The sequence below is a fragment of the Ceratotherium simum genome, chromosome 21 (assembly GCF_057802395.1).
Source record: "Ceratotherium simum simum isolate JZ-2026a chromosome 21, ASM5780239v1, whole genome shotgun sequence".
Classification (NCBI taxonomy): domain Eukaryota; kingdom Metazoa; phylum Chordata; class Mammalia; order Perissodactyla; family Rhinocerotidae; genus Ceratotherium; species Ceratotherium simum.
In genome coordinates this window covers 24,059,873-24,082,122 of record NC_141920.1, presented here as the reverse complement: position 1 = coordinate 24,082,122, position 22,250 = coordinate 24,059,873, and the positions used below count along the sequence as shown (strand labels likewise).

The window sequence follows — 22,250 nt, the reverse complement described above, 5'->3', positions numbered from 1 at the left end:
TTTTATTTGTTAGTAGATGTCAAATTCAGACTTTCAGATGATTTTCCAGGTGTCCCTCGCCTTGCCCATTGTTAGAGTCTGTTCATCTTGTCTCAGTGTTTGTGTTTGTCTGGAGTGGGGACTGAGTTGGATTTCTCTCTCTCTCTTTTTTTTTTGGTGAGGAACAGTAGCCCTGAGCTAACAGCTGTTGTCAAGTCTCCTCTTTTTGCTGAGGAAGATTGGCCCTGGGGTAACATCTGTGCCAGTCCTCCTCTATTTTATATGGGACGCCGCCACAGCATGGCTTGATAAGCGGCCCGTAGGTCCGTGCCTGGGATCGGAACCTGTGAACCCTGAGCCGCCACTGAAGCGGAGTGTGGGCACTTAACCACTATGCCACCGGGCCAGCCCTGGATTTCTTTTTTTTTTTGTTTTGTTTTTGGTGAGGGAGATCAGCCCTGAGATAACATCCGTGCTAATCCTCCTCTTTTTGCTGAGGAAGACCGGCTCTGAGCTAACATCTATTGCCAATCCTCCTCCTTTTTTTCTTCCCCAAAGCCCCAGTAGATAGTTGTATGTCATAGTTGCACATCCTTCTAGTTGCTGTATGTGGGACGTGGCCTCAGCATGGCTGGAGAAGCAGTGCGTTGGTGCATGCCCGGGATCCGAACCGGGGCTGCCAGTAGCAGAGCGCGCGCACTTAACCGCAAGCCACCGGGCCGGCCCAGGGCCCTGGATTTCTTATCCCTAATTTCCAGCACGATGCCTTACTGATAGTACTCACTAGTGGTTTTTTTTTTTTTTTTTTTGTGAAGAAGATCAGCCCTGAGCTATCATCCATGACAATCCTCCTCTTTTTTTGCTGAGGAGGACTGGCCCTGGGCTAACATCTGTGCCTGTCTTCCTCCACTTTATATGGGACGCCGCCACAGCATGGCCCTACAAGCGGTGCATCAGTGCGCGCCCGGGGTCCGAACGCAGGCTGCCAGCAGCGGAGTGCACACACTTAACTGCTATGCCATGGGGCCAGCCCTGTCACTAGTGGTTTGTTGAATGAATTAATGTGAAATTTAAAACATACTCTTCCTCCCCAGAGGAGTGGAGGGAAGATTGGGGATGGGACATGAAAGTCAGATTAGTCTTCAATCTTGTTCTGTGTGATACCAGAGAGTGAAACTTCAAACAAGTGGGTCAGAGTTATAATAAAACAGATTTTAGTTCCCAATAAAGAAGACCTTCTGACAATTCCACCTCAAGAGGAATTAGTTTTCTTGAGCCATTGGGAATAATTTGCTCATCTTCATTCATTCACTGCTTTGCTCCCAAACTCCTATATTTTTTTTTTTTGTGAGGAAGATCAGCCCTGTGCTAACATCTGCCAATCCTCCTCTTTTTTTTTTTTTTTCTTGCTGAGGAAGACTGGCCCTGCGCTAACATCTGTGCCCATGTTCCTCCACTTTATATGGGATGCCGCCACAGCATGGCCTGCCAAGCAGTGCGTTGGTGTGTGCCCAGGATCTGAACCGGTGAACGCCGGGCTGCCGCAGCGGAGCGCTCACACTTAACCGCTTGTGTCACTGGGCCAGCCCCAAACTCCTATATTTTCTTGGAAGGCTTCTTGGGGTACCTGTGGGAAGATTGAGTGGTAAAAGAATTCATTCAGAAATCAAGCAGACCTGGGCTTTTGCTCTGGGGCCTGTCTCTTAGCACTTGAACCTTAGCGAAATTACTTTAAGCCTAATTTCCTCATTTGTGATAATAGATTTATTAATAGCCACTAACTGTGTAGTTCTTACTTTGTACCAGGCCTCTGCTCCTTAAATGGATTATCTCATTTAATCCTCACACCCACTGCCTGGAGATAGGTACAGTCATGCACTGCATAATGACTTTTCAACTTTTAGATCAAGGACAGATGACAGACCAAATATACAAAGGTGGTTCCATAAGATTAGTACCATAGAGCCTAGGTGTTTAGTAGGCTATACCATCTAGGTTTGTGTAAGTACACTCTATGTTGTTTATACGATGATGAAATCCTCAGAACGTGTCCCTATCATTATGCGACACATGACTGTACTATCATCACCATCCCCATTTTATGGAGAGGGAACAAATTCAGAGGGGTTAAGTAGTTTACTCACATTCATTCAGCTAATAAGGAGTGGAGCTCAGGATTCAAGGCCAAGCATTTAACCCCATTACATTACATTACATGACCTGTATAAAAGAGAGCTGTCTCCCTGCATAAAGTCTGACAAATAATAGCTCACTGAGTGTTCAAGGCCACTCTGCCTTTCTTCTTGTTTGGCATCACCTTTTCATATAATCTGGGAGGCGAAACTATTAATCTGAATGGTATCTGGTATGCATGAAGTCAGAGATAAAAAGATAAATAATTTGACCCGGTATTTCAGACAAGCCAAAATGAAGACTTTTCTACTGATTGGATTTATTTATTTATTTATTTTATTTTATTTTATTTTTTAAAAATTTTTATTTATTTATTTTTCCCCCAAAACCCCAGTACATAGTTGTATGTCACAGTTGCACATCCTTCTAGTTGCTGTATGTGGGACACGGCCTCAGCATGGCGGGAGAAGCGGTGCGTAGGTGCGCGCCCAGGATCTGAACCCGGGCCACCAGCAGCGGAGCGCGCGCACTTAACCGCTAAGCCACGAGGCCGGCCCATACTGATTGGATTTACATATATCAGATTTGATATCTCATTTTCCTGGAGAGTGTTAGGTAAAGCCAGTCAAACCTCTGACCTTTTCCTAGGGTCCATATAGTTGAAGCGCTCCTGCTAACATAGCTTTTCCATTTATTAGGTTTCAGCTTCCTTACTACTGTCACCCATTCCTGCCTTAGTTTGATTTGCTTTGTGTGTTCCCCAATATCAGCCTTTCAGAATGTTTTGTTTCTTTGTTTTTTCTGAGGAAAATTAGCCCTGAGCTAACACCTGTGGCCAGTCCTCCTCTTTTTGCTGAGGAAGATTGGCCTTGGGCTAACATCCGTGCCCATTTTGCTCTACTTTTTTTTATATGTGCAATGCCTGCCACAGCATGGCTTGATAAGTGGTGGGTAGGTCTATGCCCGGGATCCAAACCTGCGGACACCTGGCCGCTGAAGCAGAGCACGGGAACTTAACCACTATGCAACTGGGCCGGCCCCCCCCTCCTTTTTTTTTGTGAGGAAGATTGGCTCTGAGCTCACATCCATTGCCAATCTTCCTCTTTTTGCTTGAGGAAGATTGTCCCTGAGCTAACATCTGTGCCAGTCTTCCTGTATTTTGTGTGTGGGATGCCACCATAACATGGCTTGATGAGCTGTGTGTAGGTCTGCACCTGGGATCTGAACCAGCGAACCCCAGGCCACCGAAGCAGAGACCATGAACCTAACCACTACATCACCGGGCAGGTCCCAGGGAATGGGTTGTTTAATGGACAGCTCATCCTTCACATTACAAAATTTTTCTTTGTGGAAGATTTATGTTGTGAAAAACTTTTATATTTAGGAAACTGTTTAAGAGGAAAAGAACAATCACCTAACAACCGGTTTTTTATCTTCCAGGCTTTTTTTTTTTTAATGCACATGAGTTTTTTTTTTTTTTTTAAGATTTTATTTATTTATTCCCCCCCCACAAAGCCCCAGTAGATAGTTGTATGTCATAGCTGCACATCCTTCTAGTTGCTGTATGTGGGACGCAGCCTCAGCATGGCTGGAGGAGCGGTGCGTGGGTGTGTGCCCGGGATCCGAACCTGGGCCGCCAGCAGTGGAGCACGCTCACTTAACTGCTAAGCCACGGGACCGGCCCCACACGAGTGTTAATGTGAGCTCAAAGTGGTGTAATTTTGCATTCTGCCTTTTCATGTAATGTATTGCAAGCAAATTCTTCCTAAGATGTAATGGTATTACACACCAGATATGAGGACCCACTTCTGTGATGCTTCCGCGTTCATGCATTGCAAAGATTGCGCTCCTGGTATGAGGCAGACATTAACCTGCCAGTGCTCTGGCTTTGCTTAGACAGTGTGGGCTGTTGAGATCCAAAGTTTAGTGGGAGAGAATTTAGTCAGGGGTAGCCTGCTGTATGGAGGTGGCCTGCTCAAGTGCCCCGAGAGGCTACATCTCCACCAGAACCACCACTAGCCCCTAAAGATAAATTTTACTCGTATAAAAAATGACCACCAATCCCACTACCCAAAGGCTTAATAAAGAATTTCTTAGGAAAATATGAATTGTCAGAATGGACTCAAGAAGAGGTAGAAAATATAAATAGATCAAAGAAAGTATAAATCTGTCTTGTCCAGCCTTCCAAAAGTAGGGCCAGAGATCAGTGTCTTAGCTTTTGTTTGCCTCCTTTGTAGCACTTAAGTTCATAGCAGTTACAGCTTGCAGTTATTTCATTTATCTGTTTACTGGCTATATTTTTGTCTTCCCCCAGTGGACTAAAGGCTTCATGAGGGCAGGAACTCTGTCTCTTTTGGTCTTGACTCTTTTCCTAAATAGTCTCTCAGCGGATATTTATTGAATGCATCAACAAGTGATTGAATTTAACCCTGAGAGCAATTGTTTTCTTGGAGTTCTGAGGGGTGCCCCTCATAGATGAGTCCATGGTAAGCAGTGTTGAGGGAACTTCCCCTCATAGTTTCAGACTACAGGACGCTGCATCATAGAGAAGGAGGAAGCAGTGGAGGGCACACCTGTGTTAGGATGAGGGCAGGAGTGAAAGAGGGTGCTGATAGGGTTTCCTGGGGCTTTGTGTTTTGAATAATGCCTGTTTGTCTTTTATGTGTAGTGAGTGATGCTACACTCTGGGCAGACTTTGCCTAAGTTTCATAAATATTTAATTGGCTTTTTCAGGAGAATAAAGGCAGCCCCGTTGATGACTGAAAATGACAAAGCATCCACCTAACAGACGAGGAATCAGCTTTGAAGTGGGAGCCCAGTTGGAAGCCCGGGACCGATTAAAAAACTGGTACTTGTACATTTTTCTGTTAATTAAATCCCTTCAGCAAAGGACTTTGCCAGAACTGATAAAGAGGGGTAGCCTGGGCTTTTCTGTAATGTTTTCCTGCTCCCTGACTCTTGGAAGGAGACTTAAGTCTAGAGCCATGGGAATGTCTTTTCTCTTTGGTGCAGGGATCCCCATGTCAAGGGGACCATCCTGTGGCCCCTTGTTCGTACTTGGCTTCTCTTTCTGCCTGTTCATCTGAAGGAGTTATGGGAGAAAGAAGCACGAGTGGCTGCAGGGAAGGGAAGAGTTAATAGTGGCAGCTCTCTTGCTCTTGGCTGCCTCTCTGGAAGAAGAGAGGAGGGAAACATCAGGGATGGAAGAAGGAAGAAAAAGAGTTAGATCGGAACAGCTCATGAGTTGTGAACAATACCTCCTGTTCTCTGGGTGTGTTGTTGTGTGGTTGAAATTTAGTCATCATTAAATTCAGAAGGTAAGGGGTTGTACTCCCAACTTAGTTGTTGACTTGTGACCTGTGGCTGTTAATTAGCCACTTTGAGCATCAGCTTCATCTGTAAATGTGGATACTAGTAATATCGACCTCAGAGAGTTTTTCTGAGAATCAAATAATAGAATATGCAGGACAAGGCCTTATAAACTGTAAAATGGAGATTGTTCTTGAGGTCATCCCAGAATTTGGTTATTTGTTAATGCTCAAGGTGAAGGTGGGGGCTTCAGAACTGAAATCTTTCTGAACTTTTACAAGGAAGAGTGTAGCCCTTTTGGGGGGTTATCTCAAAATAGACAGGCTGACCAGTTCCTGGGATATAGGATGAGAAGACAGGGGAAGAGAAGCAGGGAAATGGCTGGGGCAGAAAATATCTCTGCTGCCTTTTGGGGTTGGAAGGTTTGATGTTAGAATTAGCTTTGAACACGTAGTTGTTTTTAGGCTGTTTGTGTTATCTGTAATTATTTCCTTTTTTGGTTTCTCTCAGTTTTTTTTTTTTTTTGGTGAGGAAGATCAGCCCTGAGCTAACATCCATGCCAATCCTCCTCTTTTTGCTGAGGAGGACTGAGCCTGGGGTAACATCTGTGCTTATCTTCCTCTACTTTATATGGGACACCACCACAGCATGGCCTGACAAGCAGTGTATCGGTGCATGCCGGGATCCGAACCGTAGCGGAGCGCGTGCATTTAACTGCTACGCCACGGGGCCGGCCCCTCTCAGTTTTTTTTAAGGCAGCTTAATCAAGGCTAGGAATTCTTTTTAAATTTGGAAAAAAAATTAAAATGCAGAAAAAGTAAAAAAGTACAGCTACCCATAAAATAATCTGTGTACTTATCACTCAGAGTTAATAATATTAGCATGTTTGTTTTATTTATATTTTTCAAAATAAAAGACATAAAACATTTCTGATATAATGGAAGTATATTTTATACCCTTCCCAATTCAATTCCCCTCCCTCTTCCATAGAGGCAACAAGCATCCTGAAATTGGTTGTATCCTTTCTGTCCATGTTTTTACATTTTTACTGTATATATGTATCCATAAATAATAGTTAGAATCATTTTGGGTGTTTTAAAAAATTTATATAAGTAGTATCATATTGCTTGTTTCTTTTCTGTATCTCATGTTTTTGTGATTTACCCATATTGCTATATAAGATATTCATCCTAACTTCTGTATAGAGTTCCATTCTATGAATATACCATATTTTGTTTATCCAGTCCCTACTGAAGGACATTTAGATTCCAGTTTTTCACTTTATACATAGTGCTACTGTGAACATCTCTGTAAATGTCTCTTCCTGCACATGTGCAAGAATATTTCTTGGGCCGTGGCTTTCAAACTTTTTTGACCACAACCTACAGTAAGAAATATATTTTAAATCCAGTGTGGTCCTGACCAAATACACATGTAAATTTAACTGAAGCAAAACTTTTATGGAACAGTCCTTAACCTTAATACATGCATTACACTCTCATGTTTTCTTCTGTGTTATGTGTGTTTCCTTAATATACAAAAATACTGATCAAGAAGCATTAATTTTATTTTATCATCTACTGATGGGTCATGAACTGTAGTTTGCCAAGCCCTACTCCAGTGAATTTATTGAGTAAACTGATATACATGTTTTCAGTTTTACTAGAAATTGCCAAGTCGCTCTCTAAAATGGTTCTACTAAATTACACTCCCATGAGTAGTACATAAAATTTCCTGTTTTTCCACATCCTTACCAACCCTTGCCTTTGACAGACTTTCTGGTTTTGCCAATCTATTGGTTATGAAACATTATTGTTTTATTCTGTGTTGCCCTTATTTCTGCTGAGGTTGAGTATCTTTTAATATGTGTGTTCTGTGACTTGCTCTTGACTATTTTCCTATTGGATTATTTGTCTTGTCTTAGTGATTTATAAATGTTTTAATAATATATTATGGATTCCAATTCTTTGTTAGTTTGTGTTATAGAAATCTTCTACTAGGAGCTGGCCTGGTGGCGTAGTGGTTAAGTTTGTGCTCTCTGCTTCAGCGGCCTGTGGTTTGCATCCTGGGCACGGATCTACTCACTGCACATCAGGCCATGGTGTAGTGGTGTCCCACATGCAAAATCGAGGAAGATCGGCACAGATGTTAGCTTAGGGACAATCTTCCTCACCAAAAAAAAAAAAGGGAAATCTTCTACTAGTCTGTAGCTTGTCTTTTTTCTTTTTCCTACCAAAAGCCCCAGTACATAGTTGTATATTCTAGTTGTAAGTCCTTCTAGTTCTTCTATGTGAGCTGCCACAGCATGGCTACTGACAGACAAGTGGTGTGGTTCTGTGCCTGGGAACTGAACCCAAGGCTGCTGAAGCAGAGCATGCCAAACTTATTCACTAGGCCACAGGGCCAGCCCCTGAATGGGTCTTTTCATATTACGTTTTTTCTTTGGTTATTGGTGGTGTATGGGAATGCTGTTGAGTTTTTTTTTGTTAACCAAGTTCAATGTGTGGACTTTACTGAGATCATAGTTCAAAAACAAATTGCTAAAAAAAATTTATGGGGGTTGGCCTGGTGGTGTAGTGGTTAAGTCGCACGCTCTGCTTCGGCAGCCCAGGGTTCATGGGTTTGGATCCCAGGCGCACACCTACACACTGGTCATCAAGCCATGCTGTGGCGGTGTCCTATATACAAAAAAAATAGAGTAAGATGGGCACAGACATTAGCTCAGGGCTAATCTTGCTCAACAGTAAGAGGAAGATTGTCAACAGATGTTAGCTTAGGGCCAATCTTCCTCACCAAAAAAAAAAAAATTACAACGTTTATGAAATTGTTGGAAATTTGAACATTGGTTAATGATATTAAAGAATCATTAACTTTTTAGGTGTGGAAACGGTATTGTAGTTATGTTTTAAAGAGTCCTTATTTTTTAGAGATTATATATTGACATATTTATAAATAAAATGATATGTTGTTTGGGATTTACTTCAAAGATAATATGAAGGGAGAAATGGGTAAGAGGATGGAGGAAGCAAAAGTGGCCATGAGTGGTGACTACGTGAGGGTTTATCGCTGTTGAATTTTGTATGCTGATCTTGTATCCAGAAACTTTGCTGCGTTTTCCTATTTGTTCTAACGGTTCTTTTGGATTTTCTACATAGACTGTCAAAAGTCTGCAAACAAGTGTTTTGCCTCTTCCTTTCCAATCCTTATGCCTCTCATTTCTTTTCCTTCCTTCCTCCCTTTTTCTTTCCTTTTCTCCCTCTGTCTCCTCTTTTCAGTGACCAGGACCACGCTAGCATGATGTTAACAATGGTATTGGTGATAGTGGCCTTCCATGTCTTGTTGTTTGATTTTAACAGGAACACATGTGAAGTTTCACCATTAAGTACTGTACAATGTTTAGTGTAGGAGCGTGGTAGATTGTTTAATCAGATTAAGGAAGTTCCTGTCCTATTCCTTGTCTGGAAGTTTTTTTTTTTTTAAGCCTGAATGAATGTTGAATGTTATCTAATGCTTTCTGGGCATCTAATTAATCAATCATGTGTATTTTTTTTCTTTTAATCTCTTAGCGTGGTATGTGACATTACATTAGTAGATTTTCTTTTCTTTTCTTTTTTTTTTTTGTGAGGAGATCAGCCCTGTGCTACCATCTGCCAATTCTCTTTTTTTTGGTGAGGAAGACTGTCCCTGGGCTAACACCCGTGCCCATCTTCCTCCACTTTATATGGGACGCCGCCACAGCATGGCTTGCCAAGCAGTGCGTCGGTGCGCGCCCGGGTCCAAACTGACGAACCCTGGGCCGCCGCAGTGGAGCACGCGCAGTTAACCGCTTGCACCACCAGGCTGGCCCCGACGTTAGTAGATTTTCTAATGTTGAACAATTCTTGCTTGCATTCCTGGATAAAACCTATTAGGTCATGTATATAATAAATAAATTACGGGATTCAGTTTGCCAATTATTTGCTTGCAATTTTGATATCCATGTTCACTAGTATTTTTGGTTTTGATCTCTTGTAATATCTTTGTCTAGTTTCAGTCTATTGTTATACTAGTCTTAGAAAATGAAGTAGTTTTTTTGTTTATTCTTTGAAAGTTTCTTGAAGCTTTGCTAAAGCTTGCCTATACTCCTTTTTGTAAAAACGAATTTTAGACTCCCAAGTCAGATATTTTAATAGTTATTGTTCTGCTAATATTTTCTTTCTTGAGTCAATTATCTTGATTTTGTTTATGCTTATTATATTTTTTCAAGTATCCTAGCAATATAACATTTGTTATATAGTAAATAATAAATAAAATAGGAAAAAGTTAACTTGTAATTCCACTAACCTAACAAGGTAGTCTTTTGTGTAATTGTTTATATATAAGATAGTTATGGTCAGGGTATACATAAGATTTTTATATACTTTTAGTTTTCTCAGTTACTGTGATAGCATAGTGTAGTTATACCATCTGTCTATTCTCTTAAGTGGATAAACTACTATATTTCAGATCGTTATTCTACCTTGTAGAACTTTTTGCTTCCAATTTTCTGTATTTATTTACTCATTTACTAATGTGTTAGTTTAGCAAATTTTATGTCAGGCAGTGAACACAATGCTGCCCTGCCAGCTTTTTGACTTTTTTTCTTGTCCCAGGGACAGAGGGACCAGTTGGTGGCTGGAGTGGTCTGATCCTAGAGGAATGTGTATGGGGCTAAGGGAGCAGCCCAGGGACGGATGAGCTCTGCTCTGCCTGGGGATAAGGAAAGGCTTTTCATAGGTGAGGCTGGAGCCGTGATTAAAGCTGCAGTGAACATTTGGGCAAGAGCAGAGTTTTTTTTAGGGGGAGGTGTCAGTGCCATAGGATCATTTCTAAAAGTTGGATGGCTAGGTCCCTTTGGGTGCAGGTGACTACACAGAGAAATCCAGTGTCCTTGAGTCACCTTCAGATAAGTTTGCTGCCTTGAATGCCTTTCCAAATGGAAATATAGCAAATCAACAGCCCAGCCTGTGAACTTCAGGTTGTAAGTATTTCCACAAATTTTTTTTTTTTTTGTGAGGATGATCAGCCCTGTGCTAACATCTGCCAATCTTCCTCTTTTTTTGCTGTGGAAGACTGGCCCAGGGCTAATATCCATGCCCATCTTCCTCCACTTTATATGGGACGCCGCCACAGCATGGCTTGACCAGCGGTGTGTCGGTGCGCACCCGGGATCCGAACCAGTGAACCCTGGGCTGCCGCAGTGGAGCGCGCGTGCTTAACCGCTTGTGCCACTGGGCTGGCCCTTCCACAAATGTTTTTTTTTTTTTTTTTTAAGATTTTATTTATTTATTTTTTTCCCCCCAAAGCCCCAGTAGATAGTTGCATGTCATAGCTGCACATTCTTCCAGTCGCTGTATGTGGGACGCGGCCTCAGCATGGCCAGAGAAGCGGCGCGTCGGCGCGCGCCCGGGATCCGAACCCGGGCCGCCAGCAGCAGAGCGCACGCACTTAACCACTAAGCCACGGGGCCAGCCCTCCACAAATGTTTGTAAACCATTATCTGGTATACTGACAAATGCTTATAGAGTGAAGAGTTCTGGGTTAGAGTCTCTGCTCTAATTACTAGCTGAGTTTACTTGGTCAAGTTACCTTACCTCTCCCAGCCTCAGTTTCCGTGTAGGCAAAATGGGAAATTATAACTGGATTATGTAGATTATCTAGATAAGATCATTCTTTCGGAAGCATTTTGTATGCCATGTTACTAGGAAAATACAGCTGTTAATTTTCTTCTTAATCATGTCTACTGTAAAAATGAAAACATTATGGCCAGCTTGTAAGAATTTTGGGACCAAAAGTCTAAAATTAACATTTAAAAGAGAATCCTTGGGCCAGAAAATTAATAGTAACTAACATTTGTTGGTTATCCATGCTGGTTGTCATGTACTTCATGGATCATCTTGTTTAATAACCAATTAATAGTCCCATGAGGTATGATTGCTATTATTCTCCTCATTTTACCGGTAAGAAAAAGGAGACCCAGAGAGATGAAGTCATTTGCCCAGGGTCACACAGAGGTAGGACCTGGGTTTGAACCCAGATAGATTGAGTTCATAGCCTCTCAAATAGCCAGAATTCTCCAGAGTGTTTAATGTTTCTGACTCCTAAATTTAAAAAGACACTGAAAAACATATTCTGATAATGTTTGCCTGAATTCCTCACATAGAGGACTGGACATTTAATTGTTTGGTTAGATCTTTGACTTTGAATGCTTTTGACAAAAATAATGGAGGATTTGTTTCATTATCCTTAGATTGAAAGTGATTGTGTTTTCTCCCTGATAAGTGATTACAATAAGTAATACATTACATTACAGTTAGTAATACATTACAATAAGTAGTACTTCTGCAGTGTGGAACCACATATTGTGTGTATGTTTTCAGTCCATTGAGATAAGATGTGATTGTGGGGGTTAGGGTCCAGGTTTTCATCGCTTATTTCCTTTTGACTTTTTTTTTTTTTTTTTGGTTGAAGAAGATAGCTAACGTCTATTGCCAATCCTCCTCTTTTTTTGCTTGAGGAAAATTAGCCCTGAGCTAACATCTGTGCTAGTCTTCCTCTACTTTATATGTGGGTTGCTGCCACAGCATGGCTGACCAGTGGTGTAGGTCCACACCTGGGATCTGAACCTGCAAACCCAGGCCGGTGAAGTGGAGTGCGCCGAACTTGACCACTAGGCCGTGGGGCTGGCCCCGACCCTTTTGACTTTTCACCTCTGAATCCTTGGATTATTTGTTCTTATTTTTGGGATCCTAAAGTAAATGAGTTTCAGCTTTTTTTTTTTTTTTTTTTTTAAAGATTTTATTTATTTTATTTTTTCCCCCCAAAGCCCCAGTGGATAGTTGTATGTCGTAGCTGCACATCCTTCTAGTTGCTGTATGTGGGACTCGGCCTCAGGATGAACGGAGAAGCGGTGCCTTGATGCGCACCCGGGATCCGAACCCGGGCCACCAGCATCGCAGCGCGCGCACTTAACCACCAAGCCACAGGGCCGGCCCAGTTTCAGCTTTTTATTATGAAAATTTTCAAACATAATGAAAAGTTGAGAGAATAGTGTGATGAGCACTATGCCTTCCACCTATATCACTAATTAATGTATTTACCCAATCTGCTTTATATACTTATTGTAATATAATTTATATTCTTATTGTAATCAACAATTCCATAATATCTAACATCTAGACCATATTCAGATTTTCCTGTTGTCTCAAGAATGTCTTTTGGCGAAGCCAAGATTCAATCAAGGTTCACACATTACGTTTTTGTTTTTATGTCTCTTTAGTTGCTTTTATTCTACAATAATCCTTCTCCTCTCCCCACTCTTTCCCCCTTCATGGCATTATTTATTTATTTTTAAGAGTTCTGAGCAGTTGTTTCCACATTCTGGGTTGGTCACATTGTTTTCTAATGGTTCATGGGTGAGTTTAACTTGATTCTTGCATTCTCTTATATTTCCTGTAAACTGGAAGTTAGGGCTAGACTTCAGATGAAACATTTTTTTTGCAGAATGTTTCACTGGTAATGCTATGTGTTTAATATTGCATCACATGGAGATACATAACGCTAGATCATCTCACTGTTCCATGTATCACTTGGGTAAGATAGTGACTGCCGTCTCTCAATATTTTAAAGGGATATTTTTCTCTGTGAAAGTACTAAATAATTTGTGGGGATACTTTGGTATGTATCAATATCATGTTACCCCCCATACCATTTACCTAAATAATTTCAGCATCCATTGATAATCCTGCCTGAGTCAGTTATTACACTGGAAGTGGAAGAATAGTGATTTTCTACCTCTGTCCTTCCGTGTGTTTTTTTTTTTTTTTTGTGAGGAAGGTCAGCCCTGAGCTAACATTCATGCTAATCCCCCTCTTTTTGCTGAGGAAGACCGGCTCTGAGCTAACATCTGTTGCCAATCCACCTCCTTTTTTTCCCCAAAGCCCCAGCAGATAGTTGTATGTCACAGTTGCACATCCTTCTAGTTGCTGTATGTGGGACGCGGCCTCAGCATGGCCGGAGAAGCGGTGCCTTGGTGCGCACCCGGGATCCGAACCCCGGGCCGCCAGTAGTGGAGCCCGCACACTTAACTACTAAGCCACGGGGCTGGCCCCCCGTCTGTTTTTTATTAGGCTGATGTTCTTCTGTAAGAAGAGCTTTTGTTTGGTCTTTTTTCCTTTTTACGGATCACTAAGGTCTCAAAGTTTTCAGTGTGGTGTTGTAGTCGCATTCATTATTCTCTTTGGTGCTAAAATTATTCCAAATTTGGCCAGTGGGAGGCCCTTTAAACTGGCTCCTTTGTTCTTTTGACACACTCCTATTAGTCTTTGAGCATTTTCTTGTTTTCTGGCACTATCAGAAGCCCCAGATTTATCTTGCACATGTCCTGCTCCAGATCCTGGAGTCTGCCATTTCTCCAAGGAGGGCTGGTTCCTTTTAGTTGGAAGTGGTATTTAGAAATTAAGCCCTGGGCACAGGGTGTGTTTATTGCTGCTAGAATGTCATTACTTTTAGGCTTTATCAGTGGATGGAGCTAAGAAATAAATTTTTTGAAAAATTATGAGTTCATTTTGGAATTTTTAATTTAAATTTAACATTTTGTAATTTATATTTTTGTTTTTGCCTTTTCTTTTATATTGAAAATCTTTGTTCCTAATCGAGCTAGTATATTAACCTATTTGCCTTATTCTACATCATATACAAAATAGTTTCAAAGTGACAATACCGGTATTACTACTAACAGATCTACTGAGTGAAGTTTAAGATTATTTTGACATTTAAAATATGTTGTATGGGCCGGCCCAGTGGCTTAGTGGTTAAGTGTGCGCGCTCCGCTACTGGCGGCCCGGGTTCAGATCCCCGGCGCGCACCGAGGCACCGCTTCTCCAGCCATGCTGAGGCCGTGTCCCACATACAGCAACTAGAAGGATGTGCAGCTATGACGCACAACTATCTACTGGGGCTTTGGGGGGGAAAAAAAAGGAGGAGGATTGGCAATAGATGTTAGCTCAGAGCCAGTTTTCCTCAGCAAAAAGAGGAGGATTAGCATGGATGTTAGCTCAAGGCTGATCTTCCTCACACACACAAAAAATAAATACAATAAATAAATAAATAAAATATGTTGTATGGGGGCCAGCCCGGTGGTATAGCGGTTAAGTGCACGCGCTCCACTTTGGTGGCCTGGGGTTCGCAGGTTCGGATCCCAGGTGCTGACTGGTGTGCTGCTTGCCAAGCCATGCTTGTGGCGGTGTCCCATATAAAGTAGAGGAAGATGGGCACAGATGTTAGCACAGGGCTAATCTTCCTCACCAAAAAAAAAAGTTATAAATTAAATAAGATTCCAAATTTAAATAATGTGAGTTCTTTAATACTCTTACAGTATGATTTTATTTCTACATTTTAAATTATTTTTTAGTATACATGCAGTAAAATTTAACACATGTATAGATTCTTGTAAGTATCACCACTAAAAGGATATAGAACATCTCAAAGAATTCTCTCATGCTACACCTTTGCTAGTCTGTAATTATTTGATTTGATTATTTTGTTTACTTGTTTATCTGTCTCCCTCATTAGAATGCAAGCTCAGTGAGGGCTAGGGTGTTAGAAATGGGAAGTGGGGAAATGGGTAGTGAGGCGAAGAGGCTGGGATTGCTATCAGACTGCCTTGCAAGTCTGACCCTTGTAGAGGAGAGAAGGAAGATAGGAAGTCTTGGACTGCAGTGCGGTTCTCAGAAAGTTTTGGCAAAGGAGATGGGGAGTCCTCAAGCCAAAGCTGCTGTCAAAAGAGTCTTGTCTCCCAGGAAGAGTCTTGTCTTAGTATCCCCGCTCACTCAGTCATTGGCTGGGAGCAGCCCTAGAGGAGTGTGGGGTGGGGCACAGAGGTTGTGATGGGTTTAAAGCCACTGCAGCTGCAGCTGGGGTCACTTGCTAGCCACTTGATAAGGATGTGATAGGTGCAATTTCAAGGCAGCCACAGGTGGGCTATCTATTTTGTTCACTGATAAATCTCCAGTACCTCAAAATTATACCTGGCATATAATAGTTACTCAAAATATTTGTGGACCGAGTTCCAAATGATTGTAGGAAAACATTTTCCTAGATGGTTTTGATTGCTTACATCTTAAGTCTGAGAGAAAATGTTTTTTTATATTGCAGAATTAGATAGCAGTTATGTAAAGGACTGACTCTGTGCTAGGCTCTCCATATGCAGCTTCTCTGTTAAATCTTAACAAGCTATGAGGTTGTTTATTGTTTCAGTTTTATAAATGAGGGAAGAAACTGAGGCTCACAGAGGTGAAAGTCCTTTGTCCCAAGTTTCAGAGCTGGTGAGTGGTAGAGCTGGGATTTGAACCTTTGTTGACCTGACTCCAAAGGCTGGCCCTGCCTCCCAGGTGATTTCTTTCTCTGCTGATATTTTTCTGGGTGCTCTTCCATATTTTCTGGATTTGCTGCTGGTTGCAAAAAAAAAAAAAAAAAAGGCATGAAAAGGGTTAAAGTATTTTTCAAAACCCATGTGGCAGTAGAAGTGTATGGAGACACAAATGTGACCCAGAGTGGGTGAGTAGGGTCTTTCTGGATTGGTGCTTTCATATTTATAATAGGTCTATATCTTTGATTTATTTGTCTGTGTTGTTTATACAGAAGTCTGGCTTTTCTCTCATCTTTGTATACTGCATATGTTATACTTCTGGTAAACTAACAATAATAGCAGTGACAGCTTAAGATTTATCAGAGATTTGCTGTGTCAGGAACTATGCTAATTGCTTTACATGAGCTATCTCATTTAATCCCCATAGCAAGCTCATTTGCAACTGAAGCTCAGAGGTAAAATGACTTCCCGAAAGTCACAAATTAATCACTGATGAATCTGAGACTTAGTTCTTTTATTTTCCCCCAAAGCCCCAGTAGACAGTTGTATGTCATAGCTGCACATCCTTCTAGTTGCTGTATGTGGGACGCGGCCTCAGCGTGGCCGGAGAAGCGGTGTGTTGGTGCGCGCCCAGGATCCGAACTGAGGCCGCCAGTAGCGGAGCGCACGCACCTAACCGCTAAGCCACGAGGCCGGCCCATGAGACTTACTCAGTTCTGTTTGACGACAGAGTTCTGTATACCTTACCAGAATTGATTTGTAAATTATCCAAGCCAGCTTCTTTTTTTTTTGTGAGGAAGTCAGCCCTGAGCTAACATCCGTGCTAATCCTCCTCTTTTTGCTGAGGAAGACCGGCTCTGAGCTAACATCTATTGCCAATCCTCCTTTTTTTTTCCCCAAAGCCCCAGTAGATAGTTGTATGTCATAGTTGCACATCCTTCTAGTTGCTGTATGTGGGACGCGGTCTCAGCATGGCCGGGGAAGCGGTGCGTCAGTGCATGCCTGGGATCCGAACCCGGGCCGCCAGTAGCATAGTGTGCGCACTTAACCACTAAGCCACGGGGCCGGCCCCAAGCCAGCTTTTCTTAAATTACTTGATCCCAAAGAAATCATGGAATAAGGATTTTAATTTTTTTAGAGAGGGGAGTTTGTAAAATATAGATTTAGATTTTCCATGGAGATTGTTAGTTCTCAAAGCAGTTTATTACACCAGGCAGACTATGGAATACTGATAAGAATCTATGTTCTAAGTTTGGACCTACCACTTTGGGGTGAACTTGCCACATATCCATTTCCTACTCTATAGATGGAGTAATCTAATCTCCAAAATATATAAAGAACTCATGCATCTCAACAACAAAAAAACTACCAACCCAATTAAAAAATGGGCAAAAGACCTGAACAGACATTTCTCCAAAGAAGATATACAGATGGCCAACAGACACATGAAAAGATGTTCAAAATCACTAACTATCAGGGAAATGCAAATCAAAACTACAATGAGATATCACCTCACGCCTGTCAGAATGGCTATAATTAACAAGACAGGAAACAACATGTGTTGGAGAGGATGTGGAGAGAAGGGAACTCTCATACACTGCTGGTGGGAGTGCAAACTGGTGCAGCCACTATGGAAAACAGTATGGAGATTCCTCAAAAATCAACGATAGAACTACCATATGATCCAGCTATTCCACTGTTGGGTATTTATCCAAAGAACTTGAAAACACCAATTTGCAAAGGTACATGCACCCCTGTGTTCATTGCAGCCTTATTCACGATAGCCAAGACTTGGAAGCAACCTAAGTGCCCATCAAGGGACGAATGGATAAAGAAGCTGTGGTATATATACACAATGGAATACTACTCAGCCATAAGAAACGACGAAATCCAGCCATTTGTGACAACATGGATGGACATTGAGGGTATAATGCAAAGTGAAATAAGTCAGAGGGAGAAGGTCAAATACCGTATGATTTCCTTCATTAAGTAGTAGATAATAACAACAATAAACAAACACATAGGGACAGAGATTGGATTGGTGGTTACCAGAGGGGAAGGGGGGAGGGTGGAGGGTGAAAGGGATAATTCGGTACATGTGTGTGGTGATGGGTTGTAATTAGTATTTTGGTGGTGAACATGATGTAGTCCATGCAGAAATAGAAGTACAATGATGTACACCTGAAATTTTTGCAATGTTATAAACCAATGTTACTGCAATAAAAAAAAAAATAGTAAAAAAAAAAAAAAAAAAAGATGGAGTAATCCTATCTACCCTTTTTACCTCCTTCTTCATTCAGGGTTGTGTAGATGAACTGACTATCTAACATATGAGAGGCTTCAGTTTACTAGTAATGATGCTTGTTGGATAGAATGGAAGCTGCTTGTTCTGCCGCCTTCTTCCTGTCATCTGTCGAGAGCGCACCATCTGCCCTAAACAGTAGGCCTAGCCTTCCCTGTTCTTGCTCTCAACACAGTGAAAAAAGCTCCTTCTGCCTGATGCTTCTCCTTGGCATGTTTCCATTACTTTGTTTCCATTTAAGTTAATCATGGGCTCCTTCCATTTCTTGTACAAAGGTTTTTATTTTTATTTTTGATTTATTTATTTTTTTGTGAGGAAGACTGGCTCTGAGCTAACATCCATTGTCAATCCTCCTCTTTTTGCTGAGGAAGATTAGCTCTGAGCTAGCATCTGTGCCCATCTTCCTCTATTTTGTATATGGGATGCCGCCACAGCATGGCTTGATGAGTGGTGCGTGGGTCTGAGCCCGGGATCTAAACCTGTGAACCCCGGGTCACCGAAGTGGAGCACATGAACTTAACTACTATGCCACCGGGCAAGCCCTGTACAAAAGTTTTTAAAATCTGAGTTTCATGATGTCCTTAGCTCTCTTTCTTTTCTATTTTTCATTGGGATTATTTTTACTGATCAAGTCTGAGTTCCTGGTTCATGCCTGTTCACTTCTTGTACCACCTTTTTTTTAAGTAATCTTTCATTTTTGAGTTTTCCACATACATGTATTGAATGTCTGCTGTGAGTCAGGAATTATGCTGGGCACTATAGAATGAGGAAAAATCACATAGGTTCCTCAAGAAGTTCAGAGGCCAGTGGTGTATGCGGCTGTGGCTTTTAGCATTGCTGGCCAACGATTGTTAATCATATAGTCTCATGCTTATGTCTTTGCTAATAGCTCACATTTACTGAGTGATTTATTCTTGTGTCAGGCACAAGTCTAAAGGCTTTACATATTATACCCCGTTTAATCCTCACAACACTATGAGGTGGGTACTTTTATTATTCCCATTTTATACATGAGGAAACAAGCACAGAGCAGTTAACTAAGTTGCCCAAAGTTGCACAACTAGTAAGTGGTGGATTTGGGATTTGCATCCAGGTAGTCTGGCTTTTGAGCATGACAAGATATGGTTTTGATCCCCATGCTGTGACCTGTACCTAGGTTAGAGAGTCAAGTCCCTGAAATTATTTACAGTAGTCCCCCCTTATTCGCCGGGGATATGTTCCAAGACTCCCAGTGGATGCCTGAAACTGCAGATAGTACTGAACTCTATATATGCTATGTTTTTTCCTATACATTCATACATGTATGGATGTATGATACATATCATACATCATGATAAAGTTTAATTTATAAATTAGGCACAGTAACAGATTAACAACAATAACTAATAATAAAATAGAACAATTAAAACAATATACTGTAATAAAAGTTATGTGAATGAGCTCTCTCTCTCTCAAAATATCTTATTGTACTGTATTCACTCTTCTTCTTGTGATGATGTGAAATGATAAAATGCCTACATGATGAGATGAAGTGAGGTGAATGACATAGGCATTGTGACTTAGCATTAGGTTACTATTGACCTTCTGACAATATGTCAGAAGGAGGATCATCTGCTTCCGGATCACGATTGACCGCTGGTAACTGAAACCATGGAAAGTGAAAACATGGGTAAGGGAGGACTACTGTATATCGTGAGGTGATATTTCCTCTGTACAGCGTTCATGTACAAACCCCTGGGAGAGAACAGTTGATTTCATATGGGAATTTCAGAAGGCTTCACAAAGATGCCTTGATGCCAAGTCATTTATTCTGTGCCAGATGCTGGCGGTATTGTGATGATTAGGACAGACGTACTTCCCAGTCTTTCGGAGCTGACACTCCAGTGGAGGTAGATAGACCATAGACAAATAGACCAATACATGTAATGTTAGGTAGTGATAAATGCTAGGAAGAGGAAGAAGTGTCAGTAAATGGACAGAGAGTGACACTGTGTGTGTATGAGGGGTGCTTTTTTATATAGGGTACTCAGGGAAAGTCTGTCTGACAAGGAGTTGTTTGAGTAGAGATCCGAAGTAAGTGAGCCAGGTGGATATCCAGGGGAAGAGGGTTCCAGGCAGAGACAGCCAAGGCACAAGCCCTGAAGTAGAGGCATGCGACATGTTGAAGCAATAGAAGGAGAGTAAAGAGTGAGGGGCCAGAAGTAGGAGATGAGTCCAGATACGTCAGCAGGAGCCAGATTGGCCATAATCGGGGGTTTGGACTTTCTTCTAAATGTTTTAAACAGGGAAGTGACATTATCTGATTTCAGTTATTAGAAGTGGCTGTGGTTATTGTGTGTAGAATATGCTGTAGGCAGGCATGGGCAGAAACAGGGAGAACAGTAAGGAGTCTTTTGTAGTAGTCCAGATTAAAAGTGATAGTTGCTTGAACTAAAAAGCTGTGGTAGAGATGATGAGAAGCGATCAGATTCTGGGTATTTTTCGAAGGTACAGCTGACAGATTTGCTGATGATGTTGTGAGAGACAGAAGAATGAAGGATGGCTCCACAGGCTTTTGGTCTAAGTACTAGTAGAATTACTGTTTGCCGAAATGGGGAAGATCAACAATTTGGTTTTGAACATGTTAAATATGGGATTCCTTTGAGATGACGAAGGGTAGATGTTGAGTAGATTGTTGAATAACTGAGTCAAGTGTTTAGGCGTGAGCTCTGGGTTAGAGATAGAAATTTGGGAGTTGGCAGGGAATATATGGGATTAAAAAAAAAAAAAAGACTAGCAGTTTTAGGTTCACTACAAAATTGAGCAGAAAGTGCAGAGTTACCATATACACCCTACCCCTACACGTGCGCATAGGCTCCTCCACTATCAGTATCCTGCACCAGGGTGGTACATTTGTTATAATCGGTGAACTTACATTGACACATCATTATCACTCCATTGTTTACATTAGGGATTACTTTTGGTGTTGTACATTTTATGGGTTTTGGCAAATGTATAATGATATATATCCACTATTATAATATACAGAGTAGTTTCACTGTCCTAAAAATCCTCTTTGCTTTGCCTATTCATCCCTCCCTCTTCTCTAACTCCTGGCAACCACTGATCTTTTTACTGTTTCCATAGTATGGCCTTTTCCATAATGTCTTGTAGTTGGACATAGACACAGTATGTAGCCTTTTCAGAGTGGCTTCTTTCATTTAGTAATATGCATTCATTTCAAGTTCCTTCATGTCTTTTAATGGCTTGATAGCTCTTTTCTTTTTCTTTTTTAATTTTTTTGTTATTTTATTATTTTTTTTGAGGAAGATCAGCCCTGAGCTAACATCTGATGCTGATCCTCCTCTTTTTTTTGCCGAGGAAGACTGGCCCTGGGCTGACATCCATGCCCATCTTCCTCTACTTTGTATAGGATGCCACTACAGCATGGCGTGACAAGCGGTGTGTCAGTGTGCGCCTGGGATCTGAACCCGCGAACCCTGGGCCGGGGAAGTGGAGCGTGTGCACTTAACCACTTGCACCACTGGGCCGGCCCCTGATAGCTCTTTCCTTTTTAAATGCTAAGTAATATTCCATTGTCTGGATGTACCACACTTTATTTATCCATTCACCTACTGGAGGACATCTTGGTTGCTTCCAAGTTTTGGCAGTTATGAATAAAACTGCTATAAACATCGTGTGTGGGTTTTTGTGTGGACATAAATTTTCAGCTCATTTTGGTAAACACTAAAGAGTGCTGTTGATCACTGGAGTGTATGATAAGAGGACGTTAGCTCTGTAAGAAACCACCAGACTGTCTTCCAAGATGGCTGTACCATTTTGCATTCCCATCAGCAATAAATGAGAGTTCCTGTTGCTCCACATGCTCACCAGCATTTGGCATTGTCAGTGTTTTGGATTTTGGCTATTCTAATAGGTGTGTAGTGGTATCTCATTGTTGTTTTAATTTGTAATTCCCTACTGAAATATGATATTGAACATCTTTTGATATGCTTATTTACCATCTGTATATTTTCTTTGGTGAGGTGTCTGTTAAGGTCTTTTGCCCATTTTTTTAATTGGTTGTTCATTTTCGTATTGTTGAGTTTTAAGAGTTCTTATATATTTCGGATAACAGTTCTTTTTTTTTTTTTTTTTTTA

At 41.4% G+C, this 22,250-nt stretch overlaps 1 protein-coding gene across 3 annotated transcripts in view; it reads left to right on the top strand.

The window, feature by feature from the left end:
- Nucleotides 1–22,250, top strand: part of PHF20 (PHD finger protein 20) — a 151,034-nt gene that overhangs the window by 17,219 nt on the left and 111,565 nt on the right. For all 3 annotated transcript variants that reach the window (XM_087445337.1, XM_087445335.1, XM_004430452.3), the window contains exon 2: nt 4,846–4,960. In XM_087445337.1, the coding sequence (XP_087301463.1) occupies nt 4,878–4,960 (83 nt within the window). In that variant the 5' untranslated portion in view covers nt 4,846–4,877. The remainder of the gene's footprint in view (nt 1–4,845; nt 4,961–22,250) is intronic.